The sequence below is a fragment of the Ursus americanus genome, chromosome 15 (genome assembly GCF_024610735.1).
Source record: "Ursus americanus isolate L20-20 chromosome 15, mUrsAme1.1.p, whole genome shotgun sequence".
In the NCBI taxonomy this organism is placed as follows: Eukaryota; Metazoa; Chordata; class Mammalia; order Carnivora; family Ursidae; genus Ursus; species Ursus americanus.
Window position 1 is genome coordinate 19,143,951 of NC_142141.1, and position 17,014 is coordinate 19,160,964.

Here is a 17,014-nt window from a genome sequence, read left to right on the forward strand (position 1 = left end):
CAGCCGCACACTGGGGCACCGTGTTTATGGATTACGGGCTGCGCCGCGCGGCGGCTCCTTCCACCACTGGTAGGTGGTCCAAGTCACCCACTGGCTGCGAATCTCCAGCCATGGGATGCGGTGCTCCTGCAGGCACACAGACCCTTTCCCCGGCAAGCCTCTGGGCACAGAGCACCTGTCTCCCCGTGGCGTGTTTATTAGTGGGGGTGCCAGATGTTTTCGTCACAGTAACGTTTCAGGGTATTTGGACAACTGGCTTCTCAAAATGTCCATCTGTAGGCTTCTCTCTCGGCCCTGAAGCCAAACAAATGGCATTTTCTCTCTGGAAGTATAACAATGCTATTCAGACACATACCTCTTTTCCCTTCCACTGTGGGGGTGCCTAATGGCTCCTGTTTACTGTGGTTCATAACCTACACTGGGGGCATTGGTCATAGCACTCAACACATTACCATGACCATAAGGCCCAGGCTTATCATTATAATCATTACGTTAATAACCAATCCTTGTTTAAATGTTAGGAATACGCAGCTTAAAACCCAGTGGGTGCTTTCCGCTACTGTTAGGAGCAGATCTGCTCTATGAAAAGGAACCACGCAAACATAATCAAAGGAGGTACATCTGCACCTTGCCGTTGAGTCAGGTTCAAAGTCAGCACGTAGCGCAAACACGGCACGGATTCAAATTACCTTTAAAAATCCCCTTTCCACCCCATAAAGTCTGTGTGCAGGGTTTTGTGTATATTGTGCTCGCTCTCTCAGTTAATCCAACACAGCCAGCTTGTCCTCCAGCGTGGGAGCAGAGAGCTTTTAGCAGCTGGCTTATGTTTGGGGGCCCTGCTGCATGAAAAATAGCTTATTGTCCCTCCACACGAGAATTGTTGGATTTGCATAAGTTAAATGTGTGTATATGATGAGACTTTACCCTTTAGTAGAATCATGGAACACATGCTGCCTTCTCCTTCTCCACCCCGTACAACATGTTAGCGCACATTTCTTTCTTTTAGTTCACGTGGTATTTCGTTCAATCTTTGGCTCTATGTTTTCTGAGTGCTAAGCGTGGACCAGGCACCGCCAGGTCCTTTAGTTTCTTACCTGTGATGAGCTGAGTTAGCACTTTAGTCTGGTCATTGAGAATGTTCACTGTAACATTTCTGGCTGATTTGAAGTACAGGGCATTCCCCTGTAATAAGAAAATAAGAGAAACACATGAAAATGGCAAAGTTCGAAACAAACCACAACTCTCCAAGGGGCTGAACTGGTCTTCACCAAGTGCTAACTGATGTGTCTTTATTTGAAAACTCCAAATGTCTTCATGATCCCCACGTACATGATAACTGGCATTCATCCAAAATGGATTTCCTCCAAGGAGACCCACAGGGACCAACATGCACTCAAAATAGATTTCACATACACACACACACACACACACACACTCACAGTTGAATCATAGATAACCCAGCGACGAAGAGTCCTTTAGATCTTACTACACATGCTAGTTACCTTTGGTACATAGAATGATCAGGAATGATTGGTAATCTAATTTCACACTTTCTAGTTTGTAGTATCTCCAAAGGAACCATGGAGAGTCCTTACTGGAGAGCAGAAAGCATGTGGAAAATACCCAAGGTCAGCTCCTCTGGCCTGTCCACCTGCTGTGAGAATCCAGGTGCAATTCAGCCCGAAATATGCTCTGTGCCTTTAGCCAATGTTTCCTTTGTCAAAAAGAGCACCCCAGCCCATTTTCACACTGCGGCAGACATTTCTGAGAATGACTCAGAATAGGGGCTGGCACACTTTTTCTGCAAAGGGTCTGATAGTAAACATTTTAGGTTTTGTGGAGTGTACAGTCTCTGTGGTAACTACTCAAAACCTAACAACCACAGGCCGCGCACAGACAAATGGGTATGGCTCTAGTCCAGTAAAACTTTATTCATGGACAATGACATCTGAATTTCAAATAATTTTAAATTTAACATAATCTTACTGTATCCTAGACTGTTGTTCTTTCTTTTTCCTCCTCATCATTTAAAAATGGAAAAAAACAAAACAAAACAAAAACAAAACCTCTCTTTATTTCACTGGCCACATGAGAACAGGTAGAGGGGCCGGATAGAGCCCACAGGCCATAGTTTGCCAACCCCTGGCTTAGATGTACTCCCTTTCCTAGAGCAAACTAAAGCCATAAATTAAGGATGAATTGCTGCCAGGACACGTCAGTAACCAGACAGTTGTTATCGGGAAAAAGGAACGTGGGTAGTCCTCTTCTTTCTAAACCTTTGTTACCACACGGCATTTATCTGCCCGAAAATTTTATAATACCACTATGCACTGAGTCCCACACCCAGAAAAACCATCGTCCTAAGAGCGGTACAGAAAGCAAAGATAAGTAAGACTCCTTTTTATTTTCATTTTTTTATTTTTTATTATTTTTTTAAAGATTTTATCTATTTATTTGACAGAGAGAGACAGCCAGCGAGAGAGGGAACACAAGCAGGGGGAGTGGGAGAGGAAGAAGCAGGCTCCCACCAGAGCAGATGAGCCTGATGTGGGGCTCGATCCCATAACGCCGGGATCACGCCCTGAGCCGAAGGCAGACGCTTAACCGCTGTGCCACGCGGGCGCCCCTCCTTTTTATTTTTAAAGTCTTAGGATCTAATGGGATCAATAAGATGGATACACAAGTAATACGAGGCAGAGAACGATCCCGAGTGATTAAGAAGCCGCAAACAAAGGATGTGGGGAACTTCCCCGAAGGGGAAGATTATTCATAGCTTGAAGCTGTGGAGTGGGAAGCAAAGGAGATGTTCGTGAATGCTTAAGCTCAACCTTAAAAAGAATATAGATAGGTTTCACCAAGAGGAAATGAAAAAAGAAGGTCAGGGAGGTAGGAAGGTTGTGGGATGAGTGTCTCATGTCTTTCTCCTTCTAAAGCTGGCAGGGCGTGGGAGGGGATTCATGAGCTCAGCCTGGCAGCTGCAGGCGGAGCAGTGGCTGGCCAGCGGGGCCAGGCCGCCACCGCGACGGCGTCCCTTCCGTAGACTGAAGGTCTGGAGTCACAGTCTCCCTTACCCAAGCCACCGTGGGGGATTCTGGTGCACCGGGGGTTGCCCTGATGAATTAGCAGGCACCCTCTCTCTCCCTGACGCTAGGACAGCAGCTCTGGCCCAAGGCGAACGTCTAAAACCGATAACCTACACCCACGACCCGCCCGGACCCTGTAGTACCAGATCCCCTTGGGCCAGAGCTGTTGTCCCAGCATCAGGGACAGAGACGGTGACTTCTGTCTCATCAGGGCAACTGCTGATTCCCTGGACTCCCCCACAATGGCTTAGAGTTTCAATTCTGCCTGATGGTAAGCTTTCTGCTTTGTTTTTTAATTAGCTAAGAGAAGAAGAAATTTCATATTGTCATAGGCTTCTATCTTCTGTCCGTTACGTAACAAATATTAGCCTAAAATAGCTGCTTTGGCATTGCTTTTGGCAGTGCCCAACAGTTCTACTTAAAACTTAAAATCGATTCAAGTAATGTGAGGATTCAGAACCTGGAACCCGGACAGGAGGTCATATGTTTCTAGAAGTTAATGTACTAATTCTTCTTCTATTCAGCAAGCTGGCGCTGCAGAGAGGAGAGCTACGTGGAGTGAGAGAATGGAATATATTCTGCTGCCACTGACCAGTGTGTGACCTTGAGCGAATCACTTAACTGCTCTGTGGGTCATTCTGCGCGCTCTCCACCATCAACACGGCTGTGATCAGTGAGCTCACAGCTGACACAACTGCACACTCTCTATGTGCCACGTGTGCAACAGAAGCCCTGAAGTCAGCCTGCCTAGTTTACCATCCCTGCTCTACCGCTTGCCAGTTGGGTGCTTTTAGGCAAATTAATAGTTCTAAGCCTCAGTTTCTTGATATGTAAAATGGTGCAAATATTATTGAATTATTAAAATTCACAGATTACTGAAATTATTAAATTCTCTATGTAATTATTAGAACACACATGGTCCAGTGCCAGGCACACAGTAAGTCCTCCAGCAGTTATGGTAAATGGGGGAGGGGGAAGGAGGAGTAATGACAGAGGCAGGAGGAGGAGGGGAAGGACAGGGAGGAGGGAAGACTGGGGAAGGAGGGAGGGAAAGATGGAGAGAAATGAGGAAGACCACCCATTGCATTACCAGTCTTCACAACCCATCTGGGCAGTGAGTCAGGGGCTTCCTCCATTTCCAGAAACTTCCACCTCCGTATTTCAAAGAATCTCCCTCTATGGGGCTGGCTCACCCTTATTTTTCAAATCCCAGTTTCTTCAAATGCTACTTGCTTGCCCGTAATATTATTCAAATAATTCCATGGCAGAAAAAAAATCTCCCAACAGCTTTGCTTAAGGTTTATAGCAAGAGATAGAAGAAAGCCTCCCATTCCTTTTTATTACTGTGTCAAAATATTATAATTTACCATTAATTGTTCTAATATGCTAAAATCCTGGGAAACAGTCTTTGCTATGTCAGGGTTTAAACAAAAAAGCCTCATTCTAGCCTGGGAAGTGTTGCTATAATCCTCCCATAGACCTTGATAACAAGAGATTACCAGGTAAAATGCATGAAGCAGCTAACGGCCTCTCATGGCAGCTGGTCAGTGTGACTTTTATCTGGCTGTCTCTGCTTACTGACGCTAAACCAGGCAAATACCAGCCAAGCGAAGCCTCCCTGGGGCCTTTGCAGTATCAGAACAAGTAAGGGAAAGGCTCTCCAGCCTGTGTCTCTCCTACTCACCACTGCAGCCTTTGGGGGCGGGGAGGTTAATTTCTGCCACAGAGGATTCTGCCCTGGGGCTGGTGAATTTCACTAACTGACCTCACTGCAACCCTCCGAGGAGAGGGGCTTGCAGGGAACTGCTGGCAGATCAGCTCTGCAGATGAGCTCTGCCGGGCAGAAAGGGGTCTGGCAGACCCACGGCTTCTGATGAAGATCAGGCCTCTGGACCAGGTCAAGTCAGTCTGAGGCCAGTCAGCCCTCAATTCTTCTGGACACAGGCTGAGCCCGACTGGGAGGCAGGAAAGGGAGGCAAGCACCGTTTTTCCCACACGGGGGGCGGGGGGGGGGAGGAGGACAGTCCACAGCGGTACCCTCCCCCAAATAACTAAAGCTCGCACCAGAAGCCCTGTCACGTCTGTTTCTCTAAGGCAGAACGTGCAGAACACAGTCAAAGCTTTTCTGGGTCACTCAAGACCCCGCAATGAGCATTATTTGTTCTACAATGCCCTCCAGGGGCTATCGGAGGCACGTGGCTACCTGAGCACGAAATGGCTCCATCAGCCTGACATTTTAAAATTACTGGGTCTTATTTTTTAAAAATGTATTACTTATTCTTATATCAAAACAAGTATTAAACATTATATTATTCTAAAGCTTCCACCTTATAAAGTATCCCAATACTTCCAATACTTTATAAAGTATTCTAAAGCTTCTAATCAAAGAGCGATGGCTCACACCTCTTGACGGTGCAACACTGCCAAGAGCTTTCAACTTGCTAGGATGTTCCTCCATCCTGTTCCTCTCCCCGTGGCCCCGAATATGCTTCCACACTATCTCTTCATTTGTCAACTTCAGACGTTATCCACTGAATTTCTGCAATGGTATGGACTCTTCCTTACAACTTTGTTAAATCAGTGTTCAGAATCTACATTACTATGATGATGCATATGCCGTCCACAGCTGAGCCAAGCAGTTTTCTTTTAACTACATGTCTTTTGCTTCTTTGTACATTTTTTTTTCTTTTCCTGGAGCCAATAAATGCTTCATTAAAAAAAAAAAAAAAGCTTTATTTTCTAAATTTCCTTTTTTTCCCTCCTACTGTTTAATCCTTCTTCTTTCGTTTCTATTTTTGGAGTCATGCTATAAGTTCCAATTTTCCTGTTATTTTTTTTAAACTTGTATTATCATACTCTTTATTTTTTAAAAGTATTTTCTTATTCTTTGACCCTTCCTTTTTATGCCATCCCTTCTTTGTGTGATAGATGTGTTCTTCTGTCTTCCATGAGAACAAAAAAGCTGGTTGGAAGCTCTGTGTTTGAACCTTGCCGTAGGGCACAGTAGTGGGGTTTTGGCTAATTCAGTAGAGAGTGTCCAGATGTCCGGAGCAGTGGGCAGTCAGTATCCGTGGGCTAATCTCATCAGAAAAGAAATCTCTAACTCCTGCCAGGGAAGTGGTGGGTGTAACTTTTGATATAGGAGTTCTGAGTGATGGAGGGGAAGGGCACTGGGCATTTTACTGTTCAGGGACAGACTTTTAGGTAAACCCATTTTCATGCCTCATTCTTGACCTCATCTGTGCCTACTGTCCAGAGCCCAGAGGTCCTCTGGTCAAACTTTTTTTTTTTTTAAAGATTTTATTTATTTGAGAGAGCAAGAGAGAGAGAGCATGATCAGGGGGGAGAGGCAGAGGGACAAGGAGAAGCAGACTCCCCGATAAGCAGGGAGCCCGATGGGGAACTTGATCCCAGGACTCTGGGATCATGGCCTGAGCCGAAAGCAGACACTTAACTGACTGAGCAACCCAGGCACCCTGGTCAAACTTTCTAGAAAACAATCTTCCTATCTTCCGTGAGGTTGGGAAGAGGTATTTATTACCTAACTAGGTCAAATGGGGATGGGAGCTGGGGATAGACGGAGAGTCGAAGTGAGGGGTCTTTGGGCAGATTTTTGACCAGTCCAGGTTCCTTTCGACTTCTGTGGGCCCCAGGCACTGCACTTAAAATGCCTCGTGGATACGTGGCTCTGTCCCACTCACTCCCTGCAGTGGCTTTCAATCCTACAGGCATGTCTACCTCTCATCTACCTGCTTTTTCCATCATTCTCTCTCAACTGTTTCCTCTCCTGTTTTTTGTGACCAGGTATATTCACCCCTTTTCACTTCTGCTCTCCATTCACTGTCTTTTTCAGTGGGGTTTTTGATTTATTTATTTTTTTTTTGAGAGAGAGAGAGCATGAGCACATGCAAGCCAGGGGAGGAGAGATGGGGGGCAAGGGAGACGGAGAGAGAAAATCTTAAGCAGGCTCCACTCCCACTGCAGAACCCAACTCAGGGCTGGATCTCAGGACCCTGAGATCATGACGTGAGCCGAAATCAAAAGTCAGATGCTTAACCGACTGAGCCACCCAGGTGACCCATCAGTGGGGTTTCTGAATGAAGCAGAGACCTACCATTTCTCACTGCTGTCAGTCTGTCCACCTCTAGAGCCACCTCGTACCACTGCCTTCTTCAGAGGAAGGCAGGTTAAAACTTGTGAAGTCAAAAACAGGCAGTCTCTGCCCAGGACTCAAGAGTTTTCTTAAGCATTTTACACACACTACGTGAGTGCCTGAAACACAGACACAGTCTCAGGCCCTGGAGAATGGGGAAGATGGAGAAGCTCCTTGCGCGGGGGAGACTGAATCGATGCAACAGAATCGTGACAACGATGTGGTAACCCTTCAGTGGACATCTGTCCTTTCCTGTATGAAAGGCAGTGATTTGAATATTTGCCTTTGATGGCAGCTTTATCACCCCAGTCTTTTTGAAGGGATACGGCTTCTAGAAGTTACTTATTTTGATGATCTTACATGGTAGTATATTTTCCTTGCTCTCTGAGGACCTAGCAGTCTGATCTGGGCATTTAGATAAACAGAGAAGACAGTAACACAGCGCATAAGCCCCTTCCATAGTCAGGGAAGGCTTTCAACTCCCAGCGCGCAGTTCAGAGAAGGAAGGGATCAGTGCGGCTAGAGTTCTGAGAGGCCTTCCAGAGTACGGTCCACTGGCTTGTCCTTTCAGGGTGGTTTGCAACAGCATAGATGCCATCTGGTGTTAACTTCGCTAACAAGGGAGGCTGGCCCTTGTGCAGCCAGGGTTCAGAAAAGTCACTTCTTTTCTTCGAGCCCCAGTTTCTTTACTAATGAAGTCCAAGTTTACACAATAGTGTTGATAGGAGGATTAAGAAAGACAATACGTACCAAGTGCCTAGCACAGTGGCTACCAAAACACTTCATCAACTACAACAACAAACAAAGAAAACTTACATGAGGAGGACCCCCTGGAAAATGCTGATTCTAGAACCAAGGCAAGAAATATAAAAGATGAGCCGGGAACACCTTGAATGCCATAAAGAAAGGAAGTGCTCAAAGACCAAGTAAAAAAACAAACAGAGGGGCGCCTGGGTGGCACAGCAGTTAAGCGTCTGCCTTCGGCTCAGAGCGTGATCCCGGCGTTGTGGGATCGAGCCCCACAGCGGGCTCTTCTGCTACGAGCCTGCTTCTTCCTCTCCCACTCCCCTGCTTGTGTTCCCTCTCTCGCTGGCTGTCTCTCTCTCTGTCAAATAAATAAATAAAACCTTTAAAAAAAACAAACAAACAGAAAAACACCTCATAATTATGGAAGCAGGTCAAAGGGACACAGGAGACAACGGAAAGAGTGTGTAATGGCCAAAGCAGGAATAATTTCCACCAAATACAGAATGTAGTAGTGAATTATAACCCAAAGCATAAAATAAATATCCATTAGTCCAGACTGATATAAATAAGTGACTGAATAAACAAATGGGAGGGAATAAACACATCTCTCATGTACAAGAATTCAAACACTTTTCCTAGTTAACTCTCTATTCCTTAAAGGTGGTTGCACCTAGCGACTTCCTTTCAAAGAGTACAACATGGAATGGGGATGGCAACTTCCCAGTGGGGAAATGTGACAAACACTGCAGCAGCCGGCTAGTCTAGGTCAACATCAGCAGTGACAACCATGTTGAGAGCATGAGACTCTGATTTACGTGAAGAAAAAGATGCTCCACCTCGCTGGTCTTTATCGTCAAAACCGTGATAACCACCTAATAATGAGGAAAACGTCAGACAAACCTCAGTTGAAAGTAATTTCGCAAAATACTTGACCAGCACTCTTCCAAGCTGGTAAGGTGATCAAACCAAGGAAAGTCTGAGAAACCATCACAGCTAAGAAGAGCCTTTTCAAGAAACATGAACACTAATGTGATGTGGCATTTATGCCTAAGAGATTCTTAGGCATAAAAAGGACATTAGTTAAAACTAAGGAAATCTGAATAAAGAATGGACTGTAGTTAGCAATAATGTATCAATAGTGGTTCATTAATTTTGACAGAAGGACCCTATTAATGAGATATTCGTAATAAGGGAGACTATGACGTATATAAGAACACTGCACTATCTTTACAACTTTTCTGCTTCTATACAACTATTTTTTTTAAATCAGGATTTTTTTGAAAGCTATATTAGGTTGCCAAATTCTAAGATCCAGAACTTTGGAAAGAGACTTTGGGAAGCCAGCCATCTCTGAATAGGCAGGAAGCTTACTCCATTATGGATGTGTGATTTCACTTTGGGGTGGATAACATTAATGGGAAATTGTCCCTTAAGTCTATTTCCATGGGGTTTTATCTTAGGGAATACTGAAAGAACCAATGGTGTGTAGGTCTCTCACAGACAATCCTCCTTCCGGGGCTCCCTATACACTATCATTCTTCCCTAGTCAACTTACAGATAACACTGTCATCAGAAGGCCCCACTTCTTTGCGGTAGGTATCATAATATACTGGCTCCAGCAATCAATGTTCATTAAGTAATAATACTCTTGATATGAAGAAGAAAAAAATAATTGACACCGACTTAGATTTGTCACCAAAATCACCTCCAAAGCATAGTTCGTAAGTTTATCTTTAACAAGCTTCCAGTGTCTCTATTCTCACTATTAATCTGAACAGGATGCTTTAGTCATCTCTGAATTGACCCTTTCAAGAGCATGACAAGTATTTAAAAACAAGGCTAGAGTATGGTTATTTTTTATTTTACTTAAGAATATCTGTTCACAATGATGCTTGGGTAGACTTCTATTGTTTTGAAGAGTTTTCCAGTCATGAATAATGAAGCTACATTCTGAAGCACTTACTCAAAATAAGCTGGGAACCGGTCCAGCTTTGGCATTGTCGTGTTTCTGTTCAGTCGCTCTTCGCACTGTGCCCAAATTTGGGTGCATTTAGGGCTCTCTCAATATTTAACTAAGTTGAGCTGTTCTGTTCAGTGATTCCTTTGAGGTGTCATGTTAGCATGTCAACGGTGGAAGCGGACTGCCAGATTTTCTAGTGCCTGGCACATTCCTGGCACTCACTACGTTTTCAATAAATATTTGCTGAATAACTGAATGCTCAGATCAAATTAAGAGTCAACAGAGAGTGAGAGTTGTCAACAAAAGAAGTAATTAAATGAAGGCTGACGCCAACTGTCAAAGAGAGTTTTCAAAAGGCAAGTCATTAAGCATGGTTGATGTGATGGTCCAAATATAGAACACCGAGTGGGGTGGGAGGAAGCAGTCGAGATGTATAATCAACGAATAGCCGTGTATCATCTAATGCAGCGCAAGGATCTGCGGGTGATACAAACGAGAGCTGAGATGCTGAGTCTCCAGATGACAGGGAGAAGCAGGGGCACAAGTAATTACCTCCAATTCTTGCTGACATAAAGGTTAAGGTATGCCGGAATCTTCCCTATGCTGGTAGCACCCATGTAGCACGTGGTATGGGTATGTCCTTTTTCAGCTGCCCCTCCTCAACTCATTCTATTCACATTTTGAAAGTATCGTCTAGGCATAGAGCACTGTGCCAAGTACTGAGCAGGTGGCCTCTGCTCTCCTGGAGCTAACATACTACCTAGTAGGGGAGAGGGACACGAAGTTAAGAGTTCCATAAATGATTATCTACTTGCAATTGCAAGGACTGCAATGAACACAGAGCATAAGGTGAAAGGAGAGTGCAGTCAGGGAAGGCCTTTCTAAGCGAAAGACATTTTGGCTGAGATCGTGAGGATGAGTAGGAATTAGGTGAATCAAGAAGAGAAAGAATGTTTTAGGCAGAACAGCAGACAAGTATACCAGCCCTGAGGCAGGAAGGAGGTTGGTATGTAACAGGGACAGAGAGAAAGGCCGATGTGGTTGGAGACTGATGAGCGAGGGATGGAGGGAAACAGGTCTCCCAGTTCTGCTATCAGCTGTGTTCCCTCTGCCCACACTGTCCTCTGATGAAGGGGGGTATTTAATGTAAGAAAATTATTGGTTTCTCCTTAAGGATAGTATCTTGGGGTTTTGTAAAGAAATCCTTTCAGGCCTCACTTCATTCTTTATATTCTCTTCTAAAAAACACTTGAGTTTTACTTCTCTATGTCTTTATTGTCCCCAGAATCCACTCTGGTACATTGTTTAGATGGGAATCCATGGGAAAGCCTTTTTCCTCAACACCATCCACCAAGAGGATGTTATTTTCTCCACTGATATGTGGTGCTGCCTTCATCATATATCAATTCCCAAATAGACATGAGTCTGAGAGCCTTCTGGTCTGTTCTACCGTCTGCCTATTCTTGCACCAATACGTACTGGATTTTTCCCCCCCTGTGGTTTGTGATATGCCTAAATAGCTTATAGATCTGTCCACCCTCTTTGCTCTTATGGGCTATTTAAATGATATTTTCTGTATTTGGAAAGATACCACTAGCACTCAAGTCATAGTCCAAAAGCATTATGAGATTAGACACAGACTATGCAGGTGACAGTTGTCAATGTCCGGGATACTCTCCTATATATTGTCTCAGGTGACGATTTCATCTTCACAGTATATAAAATAATACCAGCATCAGTCACCGCCTGAGCCTTCCTTCTGATTTTTCCCAGTGTTCTCTAAAAAACTCTTCCATTGTATGTGAGTAGCCACTCCTAAAAACAAAATCTGCCCCCAAAAAGTTTTTTTTGGGAAAAAAGCCTTCTAGCTGCAACACGCATGGTAGGATATTATCAGCTCTGAGAAGTCCTATATCAACGTAATTTGGTTAGTTTTGTGTACCAACAGTTCTGAGATTTACTTAATCATAGAATTTGTTTTTTCTTAAATCACGTGCGAATAGAAAACACTACAGAACCTATTTTGGGAAATGCTACTTTATTGACTGCTTTATTTTTGTTTTTTTAAGATTTTATTTATTTATCAGAGAGGGAGGGAGAGGGGGAAAGGAAGGGAGGGAAGGAGAGGGAGGGAGGGGGAGAGAGGGAGGGAGGGAGGGAGGGAGAGAGAGAGAGAGAGATTGGAGCAGAGAAAGAGCGACAAGCAGACTCCCTGCTGAGCACAGAGCTTGACAGGATCCCAGGACCCTGAAACCATGACCTAAGCCGAAATCAAGAGTCGGTTGCTTAACCAAATGATTACCCAGGTGCCCTTGATTGCTTTAAATACATATGCTATGACTTAGATTCACTGCCTTTATCACTTTAAAACCATGAAAGGGCTTGGTGGAGAATCTGACACATGATGGGCTCTGGATAAGACCTGCCGGATTGGCTAATGTCCACGGTGCTAGTGAGCAGGGGTTATTGCCATGTTAGAGATGAGAAGCCTGAGGATAAGTGTGGGGGCCATGAGTCGCCTGGGCCCACATGCTGGTAAGTTGCAGAGAGAGAGGACTCAGGACTGAGGATTCCGGGACTGAGCACTTGGCTTCTGTTCCACCGCCCTGGAATGCGTCGTCTGAGCTGTAAGGGACATGAATTGTGATGGAAGGAAGACTTCGGGGCTGTTTGGCAGTTAGGGAAATCTTCACAGAGGAAGATGCAGGGCACAGGGAGACACGCAGCGCAAGGAGGCGGCTCAGGCTTTCCCCTTTGAGGGCAAGCTGATTCTAGTATGACGGCATTAAAACTCAACAGCACCCCGAGCAAGAAAGGCTTTCCTATGCTACATTACACAAAGGAATAGAGACGAAAATTGTTCCACGTTGTTCTTTGCTGCAGAAACTCTGTAGGCCAAATTTGCCTGGCTTTTGGCCACAATTGCAAACTGGGCTCTTCCACCCGTGGTGAACTTGCAGTGGCCCAAGAGCACCCCCAGATCTGGGAGCACAAGTCCAGGCTTTGTGGCTGGCCCCCACACATTCCTCAGCTCCGTCCGCACGTGTTTCCCGCCCTCCGTCAGGGAGGGCCTTTTGCGTTGGCTCTTGACCTTTCACAGGATGGCGCGTGGCATTCTAGGGAGTCGAAAAGCATCTCTCAGAAAGAGTCTGAGTGAAGATGACGGGAGCCTTTCAGAGAAAAACCAGTGCAAGCAGAGGCCGGGACTGCTCGCCCGGAGAGACAGACAGGCGCTGCCCAGCACCGGCTTCTGTTGGGGGAGCGCTGCGATGTGGCTGGATTCTGAGATACACGCTCCGCCCAATGCGGACTGACTGGGTGGGGGCTTCACCTCTAACGAATCTGAGTGACACAGCCCCAACTCCCAACCCTGGGGTGACTGGAAGCTTTGTGATGTGCCGTCATGGTTATGTCGGGCTTTGGAGGCACACGGCCCCCAGCTGAGACCCCATTTTTGAGCTAGTATCCCTAGACCCACCCCCTCAACCTCCCAACTGGAAAATGGGAATATTAATGTGCAAATTAGTGATTACAACAGCACCTCCCTCCCGGAGCCGAAAAGATGAACTACAGGAGCACGTGTAAGGAATTTAGCATCACATTTGTATCTTTAAACATATATTTTTTGAAAGGGTGTTTGATCACTGACGTTGATGAGTGATAAGCTCTGTTAGCCCTAAGAAAATGGCAGAGCGATTAGGATGTGAAATGTTTCTGCTGTGTCCATGGCGGCGAAAAGCCTGATTTGGGGCAGGTGAGCTGGACAGGGAGCTGGGCTCTCCCACATGCTGGAGGCGTGAAGCAGGTGGGTAACTTAACCTGTGTCTCTGTCTCCTCATGTAAAGTGCAGGGAGAAGAGCGCCCCCCTCAGGTTGCTGGGAGCAGTAAGATGATGTATCTAAGACATAACAGTGTATGTTATGGTAATATGTAGCCATGGTAACGGATGAGAGTCAAGAACAAGAGGAGTGTCCTGCATAGCACTTTGTGTCTAGGTAGGGTCGATGGCTGTCTGGTGGGATGAGGGGTTGAAAGGCACCATGACTACAAAAGGGTCTAAAGATCTGACAGGAGAGGCTATTTCATACATGGAAGCCTTTCTCACCAGCTGCCATGCAGAGCCTGGCTTCTGGAGAATGGAGACAGGCTAGGTACCTGTTGATTTAAAGTGAGGACAGAAAACACTAATCCTACGTGGAGTCCTAGACCAAGTTTGCCTGGGTGGGGAACTCATGAAAGGTAGGCAGACAATAAAAGGGAGAGTTCAAAATATTTCATACGTGAGGCAGTGTCTGCATTTTGTATCCACATAATTATCAGATTCACATAAAGGTGAAGCAGTAATAATCCCCAGGTCACACAGAACCTGACCTAGGACCCAGGCTCATAATTCAAATGTAGTCCTGGGACCTTCATGCCCTGACCCCCGAGTCCTTGCAGCTCTTAAGAAGTGGCAGAAAACGTGATTTCAATTTTCTTGCTCAAAAAAAAAAAAAAAAAGAAAAACAAGATGTGAGCATGTATTATTTTCATAACCATAAAAAATCATGAATATACAATATGCTCATAATAATGAATATCATGAATATAAAACAAAAATAAATTAATAAAAGCATGACATTTATTAAATAAAAAAAGTATTGAAAAATATAGGCAATATGTGAGTTTCTAAATTATTTTTGTGTGCTTTTAATTTCCTTCTTGGCAGGTCAGACATTTCTAATTTCTTGGGCAGGTCCAAGGGAGAGAAGAGAAGTGATTTTGTTGTTGTCACTAATCCTCTGACAAGAGAGCTCAGTTCCTATAGAAAAATCAAATGCATTCTCTACTGCCTTCATTTAACTAAGTCATGTCTGCATTATATTAATTTGATTGCAAAGAGGAGATGTTAAAGTTGGAAACCAGCTGAAGTAAACTTCGAATAAATTGGTGTAAGTCTGTAGACTAGCTCACAAACACATCTCCTTCCTCATTCTGTAGAAAAGTAATTGTATCATGTAGTCAGGCACATTGGGTGCTCAATAGTTGTTTGCTGAAAAAAATAAGGCTAGAGCTGACATGAGGTTCTAATCAGAAGGGAGACTTCGGGTCACACTTTGACGTGCTTGTGCTCCATTGCTCTAGAACGATCTTAGTGTAACAACAGCAGTAAAACAACAGCAAATGGAAAACCAGTAAGTCATAGTTGGATGAAAAAATCAGGTAACTCTTCACCATCACTGGACGGCAATCACCATCACCGTCGCCATCATGATCAACCTAAAATAACAAGTGTTGGCGACGATGTGGAGGATGGGAACCCCCACACTGCTGGTGGGAATGTAAAACGGTGCAGCCTCTATAGAAAAAGAGTTTGTCAGTTCCTCCATAAATTAAACACAGAATTACCGAATTACTCAGCAAGTCCACTCCTAGGTATGCACCCAAAAGAAATGAAAATAGGTGTTCCAACAAAAACCTGGACACCAATATTCATAGTAGCACTACTCATGATAATCAAAGGGTAAAAACAACCCAAATGCCCATCAACAAATGAATGAATCAACAAAATGTGGTCTATCCATATAACGAAATACCACTTGGACATACAAAGAAATGAAGTGTGGATACATGCTACAACCTGAATGAGCCGTGGAAACATAATGCTAAGTGAAAGAAACCAGACACAAAAGGCTACATATTACATGATTCCATTTATACCAAATGTCCAGAATAGGTAAATTATAGAGACAAAAAGGAGATTAGTGGTTTTCAGGGGCTGGGGAGACCACTGGGGAGTGACTCCTAAGGGATATGGGGTTTCTGTTTAGGGCGATAAAGAGGTTGTGGCCAACTGATGGTTGTATGACATCGGACAGTGCTGATGGTTATATGACATCATGAATGCACTTAATGCCACTAAATTGTACACTTTAAAAAAAAATATTTGATTTTTAGGCAATCTCTACACCCAATGTGGGACTGGAGCTCACAACCACAAGATCAAAAGTTGCATGTTCTTCCGACTGAGCCAGTCACTCACCCCTGAACTGTACACTTCAAATTGATTAAAATGATAAGTTTTATGTTGTATTATGTGTATTTTACCACAATAATGTGGATAATCATTTTCATGGACCAGGAACAGAGACACTAAATGGAAAATGGGCTACAGCCACAGGCCTGTAGGCATAGAGGGCTAGAAGCAGGCCAGGGTGATTGCTTGACTCAAGAAAGTCGAGAGACCCTCAAGAGCTTTCTGTGACATAAGAGAGTCGAGCCAAACTCCTGCTGGGAGGTTTGTGTGTTTGGGGCGGGGAGGAAGGACCACAGAAGAGGAGTATGTGCTAGGACGATCAGAGGGTAGTAAAGTGAACTGATGTCTATGTCATACTTAAGAGTGAAGATGTAATTACCTAATAAGTATACATGCTAAAAAAGAAAGTGGTCAAAAAAAATGAAAGTGATCATTAAATTAACTGCAATACAATCTGTGGTCCTCAGATTAGAAGAAAGAGAGAAGAAATAAAAAAAAAAACCCACCAGAAAGATAAAAGTTAAAAAAAATATATATATGTATATATACGGAGAAGAAACACGAACCACAAAGATGGCAGAAATTAAAACAAATCCATAATATGTATATAAAAAAGTAAAAGAAAATGCTGCTTATAAAAGAAATATTTGGAAAGGTTGAAAATAAAGATATGGCCAAAAGATATTCCACGCAAATATTTAACTAAAAGAAAGATGGTGTATCAATATTAATTCAGACAAAGTAGTATACAGCAAAAAGCATTAATGCATAAGTAGGAACTACATGTAAAATTAAAAATCTAAAAACAAGCTATACAAGCTATACATATCATGACCAGACATGTAACTATACATGGTACGTGTAATTATGTACCAAACATGTAACTATTTAACAGGCAGCTTAAAAACCTTAATTAAAACTTGTGAGAAGCATGAGGTAAATTTGGCAAACTCTAGTGTGAGATTTGAACAAAAATCTATGAGAAAATTATAGACGCTACCAACCAAATAATAGCAAGGACGTGAATGATCAAAATAACAATACTTAACGAGTTT

At 43.9% G+C, this 17,014-nt stretch overlaps 1 protein-coding gene across 4 annotated transcripts in view; it reads right to left on the reverse strand.

Annotated features, from left to right (window-relative positions):
- Positions 1 to 17,014, reverse strand: part of SGCD (sarcoglycan delta) — a 904,357-nt gene that overhangs the window by 141,812 nt on the left and 745,531 nt on the right. For all 4 annotated transcript variants that reach the window (XM_045791978.2, XM_045791977.2, XM_045791976.2 and 1 more), the window contains one exon: positions 1,095 to 1,182. In XM_045791978.2, coding sequence (XP_045647934.1) covers positions 1,095 to 1,182 — 88 coding nt within the window. The remainder of the gene's footprint in view (positions 1 to 1,094; positions 1,183 to 17,014) is intronic.